This window comes from Ceratina calcarata, unplaced genomic scaffold (assembly GCF_001652005.2).
Source record: "Ceratina calcarata isolate Rehan_Ccalc_2016 unplaced genomic scaffold, ASM165200v1 scaffold255.2, whole genome shotgun sequence".
NCBI classification, from domain to species: domain Eukaryota; kingdom Metazoa; phylum Arthropoda; class Insecta; order Hymenoptera; family Apidae; genus Ceratina; species Ceratina calcarata.
Genome location: NW_017147567.1, coordinates 191,562 through 206,446, shown reverse-complemented (window position 1 = coordinate 206,446; position 14,885 = coordinate 191,562). Strand labels below are relative to the sequence as shown.

The following is a 14,885-nucleotide window of genomic DNA, read 5'->3' as shown; positions in this document are numbered from 1 at the left end:
AATTATAATGTTTGCTGTCATTACTAGTTTAACAGCAATATAATTTATTAAAGAATTTATTAAAGAATTGCAAATAAAAAAAAAACTTGACGATTCACATTGACGATCGAGACAATTTAAATTCACACAGTTTTTTTACCGTTCCATGAAGTTCTTGCCATGGAGGTCTTTCCATTTCTTTGATGATAGGAAAAAGACAGAGCGACTTAACATTTTTGCGAGCGTCTAGTATTCTGGGCACAATCGAAATTGTACGAATCCCAGGGACAGTTGCGTCAGATCGTAAGATAAACTGGCAATTTTGCTGGGGATCTTCCTGGTCGCGGTCGAACTTACGAGACATTTCTATACGCGCAGAAATAGAGTAAGAATGAAACAGCGAGGCGATTGGGGTTAGATAGAAATCCATTGAAGCAGGACAATGCGAGAAGGGAAAAGTCTGAGGGCCGTAGATCAAGAATCGAACGCGGACGGCTCGTAGATCAAAGATTTCCTTAATTTCGCGGCGCTACGGTGAAACGTTGATTTAAGGGGGTATGCGTACCTCGCCCTGGACTACACGAAGACTGCAAGCCGTGTTACTGCGCTCGAAGGCGGGGAAGGAGAGACCTCTATTAATTCTCCGTGCGGCGAAAACCTAGCCGGGTGAACGGAATTGAATGTTGGTTTGGTCGGTCGCTTCCAGACCTTGCGGTGCATCGGCGCACACGTGGCGCCCATGAGCCTCTGAGTTCGGCTTAAATCTCGCCGCGATGGAAAATTTAGGTCAACACGCAGCTGACACGCGGTCCTCCGGGCTACTAGTGACCCTTCTGCCTTCTATCTGACGATCTTCGATCATTGTAAAATGCCATAAGTAGCCACAATGCCATAAGTGGAAACTGAGAATTGTCCTCAGATCAGGACAATTGATGAAACGAATAGACGATGGCGTTACGCACGCAATAGAATCTTTCGTGTTCAATTTTATTCACTTCGTATTAGATTACAGAAACATGTAACGCTTTTTTCAATATATCTGTTATCACATTTATTATTGCTTATAAACCTAACTATAACACTCTAAAATAAAATGAGCAGAGAATTTTTAGTGTCTCCGCAGACTTCTAAAAACCGTCGCTTTAATATTCAGACAATTTCTTAGGTGCGAACCGTTTTTATATTTTCTCTCTCTCTTTTAGTTGACGAATGTATGCATGACTATGTGGCACTTATTTAATTACGTATACGTACTAATTAGATTTAAGTGACCTGCGGCTGGCGTTGCGTGCTCCGTTCGTTTCCGTATGCATTACCAGTGTTTTCTAACACGCACAATTTTCTAAATGGATTTCCGGCGTATCCTAATGAAATCAAATGATGAACATTTCATATCTACGTGACGCTCGTTGTATGTCGCTAGCCTAGACAGCGTGTCATTTATCATGATAAAAGTGTGTCAACACCGATTTCGTAATAATAACTAACTGTGTAGGCTTGATAGGATTTTATTAAAAGTACTTCTTTATTGGAAAGAAGAATAAGGTTAATAATGGGGCTAAGGAATGAAGATGTGGAGGAGGTCCTTAGAAGAAGAAGAAGAACGATCAGGAAAAGATCAAGGACAGGAATGGATAGGGACTACTGGAGAGAGTACGGATACACCAACAGTCTTCTAAAAACCGTCGCTTTAATATTCAGACAATTTCTTAGGTGCGAACCGTTTTTATATTTTCTCTCTCTCTTTTAGTTGACGAATGTATGCATGACTATGTGGCACTTATTTAATTACGTATACGTACTAATTAGATTTAAGTGACCTGCGGCTGGCGTTGCGTGCTCCGTTCGTTTCCGTATGCATTACCAGTGTTTTCTAACACGCACAATTTTCTAAATGGATTTCCGGCGTATCCTAATGAAATCAAATGATGAACATTTCATATCTACGTGACGCTCGTTGTATGTCGCTAGCCTAGACAGCGTGTCATTTATCATGATAAAAGTGTGTCAACACCGATTTCGTAATAATAACTAACTGTGTAGGCTTGATAGGATTTTATTAAAAGTACTTCTTTATTGGAAAGAAGAATAAGGTTAATAATGGGGCTAAGGAATGAAGATGTGGAGGAGGTCCTTAGAAGAAGAAGAAGAACGATCAGGAAAAGATCAAGGACAGGAATGGATAGGGACTACTGGAGAGAGTACGGATACACCAACAGAGGAGAAAGAAGGACGGGAGGGTGATACGAAAGGAATCGATAGATACTTGCCTGGGGACCAGAATTTCTCTTCATTCTTCGTTAACCAAAGCCATTTCATTGTTTTACATTTGTTTTCGTTGAAAACGGAAGGATTATCAGTTTAAGTAAAAAATGGAAAATAATAGGAAAAGGAACATAATAAATTTTATTATCCTCTACAGTCAGTTTATCTACTTTACCTCTTTTATAGAGAAGAGGATAATTCTAATAGTGTGTGTACGTATGTGCACGTGTACGCGTGGAGGCGAGTCGTCCGCTCGTTCAATATTTTAAATTGTTGATTTCCCATAATAGAATCCGAAATGTTCCCGGATTGATTGCGCGAGCGTGAACGCGCGGGGCTACCTTGCTGCCCCCGGACCCCCTCGTTCCGTTGGCAGAGACAATTTTTCGTCATAGAACAAGCATTCACCGTGTTCACGCGAGAACGTTCTTGCCAACGGAACGATCAATTTATCACAAAGTGCTCCTATTATGCGTTTCACAATACACTTTCGATTCCGTGGCATTGTTATCGCGCCCGGGCCAGAAACGAATCGTGAGAGCCGGCCCATCGCCGGTGCCGAATGCATCGTGGAAAGGCTCACCCTCCGTGCCGAACAAGCTGGTTAATCGAGCCGGCGCGCATCAATCGTTAATTCGTTTTCGGCACGTCATCAATTAAGAAACTGATTATTAATACCGTTCGGCGCGATCACCAACGCGCGGATCATTAGGCTGCGGATTTTTATGCAAAATGGAATAATTCGGAAGGAGTATTGAAAAACGGAATTTAGGTCATCCGACTAATTGTTGACTTGAATATCACTGAATCCCGTTACGAACTATTATCATCAGTCACTGTACGAGATCTCCTATATGAAAATTATCCACTAATCCAATTGTATAGTGTTGAGTTCAATCGAAATCGAAATCAATGGATCGAACGTATGGATAATACGAATGGATAATAGCTTATGATTCAGTGATATACGTCAATGATTAGTCAGACGTTTCTCACCTATCCTTTATTATCCTGCGTATTTAATAACGAATTACATAATCAGAATCACAAGAACAAGAAGTCATATCTTCTGAAACATATTTTTCAGACTGTAAACCATTTATAGAAATTTTCCAGAGTTATATTGCTTTACGTATTTTTTTTTTAGATTATATACAATGTGTACATTTCTCTACGTTTAAATATCCTATACTCACATAAAAATGCAGTGTGATTGCAATGAAGAGAAACGGGACACAAGAAATGTTTTTCCAGTAATCGGTTATTACCGGAAGGAACCGAGCAAACTGTTACAACCTTGGTACTCAGTTGCTTTTCCCCGGCTCTGTTTCTCGCCTTCGCCAGAACATCTTCGACACGTTATTGTCCGAAAGAAATACGAGTACGTCGATCGATTGCTCGAAAACAAAGCCGCGAGTTGAACATAAAAAAAAAAAGAATAGGAGAGTAACGTGTGCGCGAGTGGCGAGAGCTAAACGTGTCTCGTGGCCGGTAGCTGCTGTGACAGTTTGTATTTCGTCAATGCTCGGCGCGACGAACGAGAGAGCGTGGAGGTCAGGTATAGACGAAACGGCACCGATAGCGCGCGCGATCGTGGCTCAACTGTAAATCGTGGTGATTTAGGGGATGATCGACATATTGGCCAATGCATAGCTCAAACTGCGCTACGGCCGATGGTATATACTGTACTGGTCGCCTCCTGCGACGGCGGCAACGCGATGCATGATGCATTGTACCTAGACAAGCGTAGATAACGCCGGAATTGCACGGCGGTACGTTCATCCTCGGATTTTCTCGATATTCTGGAGGCGGTCCTTCCCTCTGATCATGTTCGTTCCTCCAACCGTACACTCTATCTACCGCATCTAATCGCCTAAGACGAATGTCGATTCATGGAGCGAACCTCACGTTTTTATTATATATAATACTTCATTTCAGCCTACTGGCCCAGAAATCGACTTGATTTATACTATTACTTACACTCTCCTTCCTTCATACCTCTCCCCTTCTTCTTATCTCTTACATTTTATCTCGTAACAAACTTATATAGTAAAGACGTAATAATATCAAAGTACAAACAGAAAAATAACATTTCTCCTGCTCGCTCTCTCTCGTACGTCTATAAACCTATAATTTATAACTTTTCTTGAACTTCGCTTAAACTTCTAACAATCTTTCGTCTTTTCGACACTTATCTATAGTCTATTTATATAAATAATCTTCAACTCCATACCTCCCACAATCATCATTAGCGGCGACGACCGTGATTAGAACACAGTAATAATTGAGAACGAGATCATCGTAGTATTATGACATGATCAAGAAATACCATAGAGATAATATTATAGAGTAGGTGAGCCATACGTGTAAGAGAAAATGCATAGAAAAAATCAATTCATTCAAGTAATTCAAGAAAGATAGCATAGTCACCTCCATCTTTTCTCTCTTTCTAATGCTTACCCACTTTCACGGTTGTCTCCCCTCCTCTACATGTATTATCTCTATGGGGAGTACACGAATAAGTTAGCAAGGAACGTGTATACCTGTGTAAGGTAGATCGCCAGGTGCGGATGGATATACACGCATATTAAACGCGTCAGCGCTGACTCAGGCGAGATTGAAAACTGCACCGTCCGACGAGTTATGGGAATCTTTAATGTGAAGTTATGGAAATTTTGTAAGGCAATAAATAATATTTGCCCCACCGAGCAGGGGGAAAGACGCGAGTAAAACCCGTCGATTTAATACGACGCGTTGGCGGCGGCGGCGGCGGCGCGCGGCTCACCCCACCGGGCCACGGTTGTTCCCCGAGTTCGCTGAATATGCATTTCGCCGGCCGCGAAATCTGGTTCGTTTACTCTATCCCTAATTGCTCCACTTTGCTCCACAGTTTTAAGGCACCCGTTTCTACTATTGACGTGCCCGGTTTGTTGACCCTATTTGCATCTTTTTTTCGACCGACCAACTGCCGCCGGTGCGTCCGGGGAACCTTTCATGGTCGTCGCTGGACAAACTTGAACTTTGCCCGAATTTCAATTCGATCAAAAGCCGACTCGATCATCCGGTTGGTTAGACCGATTCGATCCGGTTGTTTCGTAGGAAAAGGATCCGAGCGAAGGGAGGACCTTTAAATTGGCTATCGATCTGCATGCATGATAGGGGTGGCGGGCTCTTTTCTCGGACGGGATGGAGATCGTAAAACGGAGGATCGATCCTGGTGTATATAAACACTCCTCGTCTCGCCAATTTCCTTGCCTTCTGGTTCCTTCTGTTCCTTGGTATCATTCGCTGATTTCATCACCTCACACGGGGTATTACGAGTAGGTCGAGACGAGTAGTCGAAAATCGAGTTACAGCCACATCTACTGGTAGTTCACGAGATATTCTCCTCGTCACTATTATACATAGCAAAGAATGATAATATCAAATTGTCCCATAGTGAGTGTCAATCGATATAACTGCTGAATGACACGTGATTCATCAATTTTCTATGTAGAATCTGTTTTATCTTTCTCACGGTTATTTGAAGATCACATCATGCTTTTTAAATGCAATGTTCTTGTTTTGATATGAAAGTACAGAAAGAAAACAAGCATATTAAAATGAGTTTAAGATAGTCCAAACAAAAATATTCCATTTAGGGATGTATTGGCTATACAGTCAATCCCAAAAGTTTATGCACTTTAGAAACGCATTTTTTAAAAAGAAATCAGACGTCGGAAGAACATTGCTAATAATAAANCTTCGATAGTTTACGAGTAATATGCAAAGAACTGTTTTTTCGTTTTTTGCAAATAACTCGTTAAATATTAATGCTAGCAAAAAACTTTTATACAGAAATTGTAGATCTCGCCGTCCTCTACAAGAAAGGTTGTATACAATTTTCCCGTAGATTCAACGGTTTAGGAATAATTAAGGAAAAATGAAATTTTTTGCCAAAAGTTCGCCGTTTCGACGCTGGGATGGTCGGATTTTGTCAACATCAATAAAATGCCAAATAATCATACGTAACTCGTTAAATGTCGAAATTAGAAGAAAAACAACTAGGTGAATGCATAGAAGAAATATGAAGGTCATCAATATTCTTTTAAATTGACTTGTATAATTTTTCCTCTATCGATTACAGTAGTGTCCTGTGAACCAATCATCGCCTCGCCAATTTTCTTGCCCTCTGTTCCTTCTGTTCCCTGGTATCTTTCAATCATTTCATCGCCTCTCCGGTTTATCTGAACCCGAACGAGTAGGTCAAGATGAGTAGCCGAAAATCGAGTTACAGCTACGTATATGTGTGGGAGGTTTTCGAAGCTCCCAGCGCTAGGTATTTCGGCAGAAAGTATAGGAGGAACAGAGGGTGGCAGGGGCGCGTTGAAAACGGAGGGTGGTCTGATTACAATCGGTTTGATGGTCTACCCTCGTCGGCCGGAGGTTCCGATGGGCACACACAGTGGCCCATTCCTGCGAATTAGTCCGAGCCTCGTCATCTTCCCCTCCGCAGCTGTCCGACACCGTAGCGTCGCGCCCGGATCTTCGGTCTATTAGGAAACCAGCAGGAAATTGACAAAAGTTTATTTTCCCCGATGGTCTCGTTTCAACGGTACGAATTTACTGACGTCAGAATCGACACTGGGATCCAACAATAATTGTTGATAACGTGTCGATTGTTTGACACGCTGCTTTCTTTCTCAAATCGATTATTTGTTTCAAGTCTGAAATGAAAACACAGAAGATTAAATGGAAGTTAAAAGCCCTTTTATTTCTTGAATTATTTGTATCACTAAGATTTGAAAATCTCGCCTAGTTAATGATGGAACGTCTTGCTTCCTCTGGAGCGGCTAGCAGCCTGTTTAAAATTGCGTCGGGGAAAAGCGGCTTCACTGTTTTTATCACGATGCAAAAACCGGCGAACGGGAAGAGTGGCACTGTGTTTTGTGATGGTTAAATTAAAAATGAATCGTCGAAGCACTTTGCTGTCTGGCGAGATTAAAATTCTGATGTGGCCGGTGAAAAACATTTTTCGTATTTAACATGTTCTCAGAAACGATCATCGCTTGATGTTAAAGGACTTTTATTCGAATTTCATTTTAAATGTAAGACTTCTCAAGTTGAACTGTCTGAAACCATTGAAATGTTTTTCTTTCCATTGAAGTGGAAGACGTGACTCAATTTTTCAACTTGTATGGCAAATAAATAGCTAACTATTTTGTTGCCACCTTGACGTTCTAGGCTCCTCATGTAAATGTGATAATACATTGAACGAGATCGTTCGAACAATTTTTAATATTAGTAAAATTTTATTTATAAAATTTAATAGAATTCAATTTATAATATTAGTATAATAGAATTTATAATAATACGAAATATCCAAATTAAAATACAATTGATACATTATGATTTATAACGTTTAGGTTGATTTCATTTTTTCAATTTCATTTATGAAAGACTTCTGTGTTCATTTAGTAAAGTGAGTTCCTTATATTTTACCTTAACTTTCGTACGCCCATTTCTCTTGCTCCCACATGAAAAACTGGTAGAAATCATATAAAATAGACTAAAAATCTACACTACACCACAATATCTTATATCTCGTTCCCTTAATTAAGTCTTGCCTCAATATATTTATATATTATTTAAAAAACTACCTGGTTTACAAGAGATATTGGCTTACCTCAAGACACATGTATTATCGCTGCACGCAGTTTTCGCTGTTCTATCGACAGAACGATGATCCTCGTTCGAGGGCGAAATAGTGGGACAGGTTTATTATTGTCATCGACGTTTCGCTACGGCAGCAATACGAACGTACGCCAGGTATAAACGTGATTATTATCGCATTGATCGTTACGATCGTAGGATACCGCCAATGGAAAGCGTGAATAAGTTATGAAATAAGGCTATTGGAGTCACGTTATTGCATTTGCCATGCATATGTATCCCACGTATGCAACGTTTACGAGACCCTCTATCTATTTAATTGGTTCAAGCAGATTGTCAACCTATTCCTATTTCGCATCAACCCGATTTCTAGTTGTTAACGTTGCTTATAAGCCGAATATATTGAGATACAACCTTCCTTTCGAATAATTTTCAAGTAATCGACTTATCTCGATTACAACGCTTGATTTCACTATTTCCTGAAATCTCTTCCTTAATTCGATAATAGAATAATCGGTTTAATCGAATTTATTTAAAATGGTCTTTCGAATTCAAACGTATTTGGAACATTAAATTATTCAAAAATGTCGACTTTGCAAAGATGACTTTTGGCCCCTGCTCTAAATATTATCCTTGGTACTCGCGGTTTGCTTAACAAACTCTGCTACCCCGAAAGGTAAACCAGGCCCTTAAACCTTTGATGGAAAGATATTTTCCTAGCTATTTTTACACAGCCAGAATCTTCGCAGGCGTTGACGGTTTTGGTTCCAATTGAATTCGCCTGGTGAAAATTTAGTGCGATGATGCTTTAGTATGATCAGGTTTAGGTTGAGTTTCTCCTTTAGGCTGTTCGCGTAACAAAGAACAACAAGGACAAATCCAGGCTTATTATTAAAATACATACACAAGATATTATCTAATGTGTCTGGGTTGGAGATGCTAGTCAGGCTAAACGACTCTTCCAATTTTAATAGAAACACTGAAAGCGTGCTTACCCTCGCGTCCATGGTGGCTGCTGCTGCTGCTGCTGCTGCTGCTGCTGCTGGTTTCCAGCGACTCTATAAGCGCAAATGACTGCGTCGCATATTTCGGCCGATGCTAAACAAACAATGAGTTTGCTTCTGATTCCCTAATTTAAAATTACTCACCGGATGCCACGGCTATTACCGACCCGAATTAATTCCAGACTCTATCGCGTACTACCGGCTGGTTGCGGTTCTCGTCGAACCACGAATTATCTGCAATTTTCCCTGCGTCGAAAATGAACCCGAAGGCGCGTCGGTTGATCGATCAGACGAATTATTATTATTATTATTACTATTATTATTATTATTATATAATTTCAGTAAAACTTTTGGATTATCTACTCTAATTAGGTCATTACATTATTCGGATAGGATTGAATTTTCGGAAGAGCGGAATCCGATTTCAGTTTAATTGCTCTTTAATAGTTTGATATGTGTACAGGCAAATTGTTATTTGAATTATTTTTATTTAGATTGATACAGACTGGATTAGGAATTAATGGATTGTGGACGTTTATCCACTCATGGGAAATTTTAATAATTTAAATTAAAGAGACACCATTTGCAGTAATATATAAATAAATAGAAAATGTTGGAAGTAAAATTCAATTCACAACGTTTAGTGAAATATAATTTATAATATTAATGTATAATAGAAATTATGATATTGCAAAATGTCTAAAGTAAAGTACATTTTATAATATGTAGTAAAATTCAATTTATAATGTACAGAGTGAACTAGAATTTATAATATTAGTATAATAGGGTTTATAATATTAGACATTGTGTTTTTGGCTGTCTGTTCATCATTGCAATAATAAATGGTTTATACAAATATAATTATTTACATAAACAAAGCCAAAGAAATGAAACAGACCTAAACATTACAAATTGTAATGTACAAATATTATACAGTAAAATCAGAATATACAAGATTAAATAGAAATTATTAACCCTGTGATTTCATATTGAATTACATTTTCATTTATTCTTTTCCTACTTAACAACTGTCAAAATTCGAAGGCATTATCATTATTCTTATTTAAAGGCTCGTGCAATCTTAATGCAATCAACCCTCACATAATTATATTTTCTATTATACTTATTAAACAATAATACAATCATACTTATTATATCATAATATTATCATACTTTCTATATTATGATACTAACACACTTATTATATTCTTAGTATATTTCAAATGAAACAGTTTCTAACGTTTTTTCCCTTGATCTTTTTTCAGAACACTACCACATATTCGTAGGGGATTTGAGCCCGGAGATCGAGACGCAGACGTTGAGGGAAGCCTTCGCTCCTTTCGGGGAAATCTCGTAAGTCCTCTTAATCTCGCTTATTAAAGACGATCTGCCGTTCCTCCTCGCGGCATAACAGTGATAATGTACTTACTACGCGAAAACGGTGATCTCCCATGCATGCAAACGTTAACTAACCGTGCCGCGGTTAGGGAACCTTTCATATCGCCCGCAATCTCCCATTGTCTTTCATTAATGTTCTCTGTATGCGTGGATGTATTCGGATGTCTTGGATCGTTACGTATAGTTACACAGAGTTACATAAAATTACACAACGTTAAACGTAATCTGATTAGAATATTTATTGGAGTTATTCACTTAACAGCGGATTTAAATTCATTTTAAAATATGAAAACTATATAAAATTTATAATAACAATTAATTTTCCACTATGAACTATTTTATTTTATGCTGCAAGTAGAATTCCCTGTTTCTTTTGTCAATTATTCTAAATGAATTAGGAATTGACTCGAGTGTTATAAGAATCTTGTTAGCACATATTATTATTTTAAAAAGATTTGGAAAGTAAGTGATTGGCGAACTACTAATTGCATCAACTATGATTTCCGATTTATTAAACAACTGAAAATTATTTAATTATATTATTCAATACTAATTAATCATAATAATTGTAATTATTTATAGCAGTTTTGAAAATCAATTGATTGAAATTTGATACAATTAGTTCAATTAATCTCGATACTATTAATTGATTCAATTATGATTTCCCATTTTTTATAAAACGAGTAATAATTCTGCCTGAAGTGGAATAATTAACAACTAAACGAATGATATGCAATTCATGAAATGAACGAGTTTCATTGGACCCATAAAATATTAGACTATTAGGGAAGCTAACAGTGAAATTCACGAGTTAAACAACGCTGATATTTAATGGAAGTGGCTCTTCGTGTGTACGCATTTAATGAATACGATTCGAATAATAATTGATCCGAACGTCACTCGATGTTTTATAACAGTAACAAGAAGGGAAATACGGAAAAAAGAGAGGAATGAAAACAAAATAGTGGGACGTGCGTACATACATTTAAAACCGTCGGCCGGATTCGCAGAGGCGTCGATGTCGCGTATATTTTTAATTTATCATCGCAACGTGAGGTATTCCTTTTCCTCTTTACTCGTCTACGCACACGCCACTGTTTAAATATTCATTCGCGCTTTCATTTGCGAAATCATATTTGCCAGTATGTGTATTTTATTATCGCGATGAGAAATGTGTTTCGTCTGCGATATGGGATTTCCCGTTCGAGTCCTAAATTACATTAACTTCGCTGATGCTTTAGCATTGAAATCACTGTATTGATCAGATTTACATTGTGGAAAAAAAGGTACCCAGACATTCGCACTTAAAAGTCTCCCAAAAAAATTGAGTATAAAACTAAGATAATATATACATATGTAAAATATATCCATGAAATGTAACAACGAATTGTAACATTGAGATGTAACATTGAATTGTAACATTGAACACGTGACGTTGAAAGACTTTGAGCAAAAATTGAATACCGTGAAAAGTATTTTTCCAATAGTGACGAATGAAGAAGATATTTTAGCTGGGCCGCCCAATACGTCTATACTGCGTCGGTGCCTGTTTAAACCGTGACACTTTCCCGCACTCTTAATCCCCGATCCGTGAGAGAACGTTCGTTTGACAGACAAAATCCAGCCAGTAAGTTCGAAGATCGTGTACGTACGTTCGGCGTGCAAATCCGGAAGTTCGGTTGACATCCCGCGTTTCAGGGCGCGTGGTTCGCCGTAGTCGAAACAGGTGGAGGAAAGTACGTAGGTAGAGCTCGGTTCGGTTGGGAGAGACGAGAAGAAGACGGGAGAGAAAAATGGGGCCCTCCGGCAAAATCGATTCAAACTCTCTCCACGAGTACCTAAGCCGCGCTTTAAAAAGCTAGTGAAAAATTGCCAGCGGTTTTCCCTCTTTTATTTTGTTTTCCCGCGTCGCCGTGTGCCGCCCCACCCGACGCGGCACCCTGTCCTCCCCCGCCCTCGCTGTCAGCCACCCTACCACCCTTGCCCTCTTTCTGTGCACCTTCCACCTCGGCTTCCTTTTTCACCCGGCGTCCCGTTGCACCCTTTCTTGATCGGCCGGAAACGCTTTTCTTACCGCGCTCGGTGTGTGGCAAACACTTCAGATTAATTGCATGCCCGAAACGTTCCCAACGGTTCCATCAAATTTCTTAGATCGATAATTTAGAATTTAGAGAACTCAGCAATGAGGAAAACGTACGCCTTCTTTTTTTAATTTATTTAGGTCACGTCCAACTTGCGATTATTAATAATTACAATGCGTAATATAAAAATAAATTACACGATTTAACCGCAGTTTAATAACTTTCCAAATCTCAACGAGTTTAATTCGCAATAACAAATCTATTCTGGAATCGCCTCCGTTTCAACATTCTCAGCAAGAAAAAGTGTCCATAAGCGGATGTCTTCAATATAGAAAACAGAGACACAAAATGTGCTTAATTTTAAGTCCCCGGTTGTAGTTCCTCTTCTGTTCTTCTCTTCCTCGAGATTCTTGGCAAAAAGTCTCTAATGAATTTTAAGAATTCTCCGTCATGCAACCAAGTCCACGCAGTTGTGATCTACATTAACGCCCAGGATGTATCTCCGAAGCTTCTATTTTTCAAACGTCACAGTCGCACTTGGGCGACGGGAAAAACTTGGGCCACGGTGACATCGTATACCCAGACAATGACATCCAAGTTTTTAGTAGAGCGCGAGGTTTCCTCAGATTTTGCCCGCGAGCGCTTGTTTACGTACGTCACGTTAAAAGGGTACATACGCGAGCGCCGAGCCGCCCGCGTCGTGGAACAGACGCGAGCAAATAAGCGCGCGAACGTGACTGGAAAATGGATGATAACGAGGAATCGTGAGCCGCGGTGGACAGGATTGTAAATTAGGGGAAGGAAGTTTTGCGAGGGGAATAAAGTAACGGAAACGAAGGGACGAACGTTCAGACGTTTTTCCTTGTTTTATGCTCGCTGTTCGAATGGCGTGTCGTCACGCTCGTGTCACGCCTGTTACAACCTCGTCAATAAGCGACTATAATTACACTGCTTAGTTTTATGCAGCGATAAGGAAATTGAATATACAGAAATAATAAATGCCGTTTATAGCGAAATGAAAAGCTGGATGGATATTTTTGAACGTTTAAAACAATTGTTTATGTAGATATTTTATTTATAATTAAGATCAACAATTTACTGATTATTAAAATATTGCTTCAACGTTATTATATTCAATTGACATGTCTTAGAGCATCAAACTGTGACGTTAAAATGTTTTCTCCACACTTGGTGCATCTTGGCCGAACCCCTACGGCGTTTAGTCATTAATATCGTAGCTTGATCTCAGCCAGAGAACCAAAGCTCGCTTTTGGGGGTTTAAATGGCGGCTAAAGTAAGCCGAGCTTCCCCCTTCTATCTACTCTCTCTCGCTTTTCGCTCTTAACCACCCTTCCCCTTTTGCTACCACCACCACCGACGGCGGATAAATAATACCAAGCTTCTCGAATATCATTTTTCCCTGTCGCCGTCTCGTCTCCTTCCTACCGCGTGTCCCATCTCCCGTCGCGTATTCTGACTTAATACTCAACACTAATAGCGTCGGAAGGCGTTGGCCTCTGTTACGTTCGCCTGGTTTCCCTTTATGTTCTAATGTTGTTATGTTTAGCCAACACCACCTATATAATAAAGTCTAATCTTTTAGCTATAATAAATAATAAATAATAGCTATAACAAAGTCAAACATTTTAGCTTCGACGTTAATGACGTAAGGCTAACGTAAGTCGTTGACTCAATGAGTCATGGAAACCAAGAAAAGCAGAAGGTTCGGGAACACAGGAAAACGAATACAACTCGAGAGTGAAAATTTGTCTCAAATGTTAATACATGGGTCGGTATTCAGAGTCGTTACTTATATTTAAGATCGACTTGTTTCCTGTACAAGACAAGGACTGGAAATATGGGATAGACTGGGATAGCAAATGTTTAAGACTATCTTAAGACAATCTTAAGACAATCTTAAGAATAAGCAACGACTGTGAATACCAGCCATGGAGTTTGTACTCTCTGTTACTTTATGGTTGTAACCAAGAAACGAACACGTATCGATGCAGTTTCAGAGGTCGAAAAAAATAACGAGCATCGGTGAACCCGATCGTGTCCCTTCGGTGCGGTGCCATACCGAGGAAAACATTCTGCTTCACTCCTGCGCAAGATTTCATTATTAATACTTAACTGCGCTGGAAAGATTAAAAAGTTTCAGGAATTTTAATATAGCTACCCTCCGGGGAGTCGTTTCCATACGGAGACTGTTGCCAGACGCGTACAACGACGACCTCTCCCCCTCTTCCACCCTCCGTGTAAAGTCAGTATGCATGTGTTCAGGACCGCAGCAGCGTTCCATGTGTGCGTGCTAAATAGCGACTGTAAGTACGTACGTACGTACGTACGGATGCTGATTTCACGCGGTAAATGGAAAGCTCGGGGTGAGACAATTCATTAATTTCTTTTCTCTTAACCGCCTGGTGTTTCAAGTCTCCCATTCGAAAGCTTGGTCTATTCTCCCACGTCTGTTGTTGGACTGCGCAAGAGCAAGGAATGGAATGAC

At 39.5% G+C, this 14,885-nt stretch overlaps 1 protein-coding gene across 1 annotated transcript in view; it reads left to right on the top strand.

The window, feature by feature from the left end:
• LOC113464094 (nucleolysin TIA-1-like) overlaps positions 1–14,885 on the top strand; it is a 134,248-nt gene that overhangs the window by 74,452 nt on the left and 44,911 nt on the right. The window contains exon 2 of the mRNA XM_026812049.1: positions 10,166–10,253. Within this exon, the coding sequence (XP_026667850.1) occupies positions 10,166–10,253 (88 nt within the window). The remainder of the gene's footprint in view (positions 1–10,165; positions 10,254–14,885) is intronic.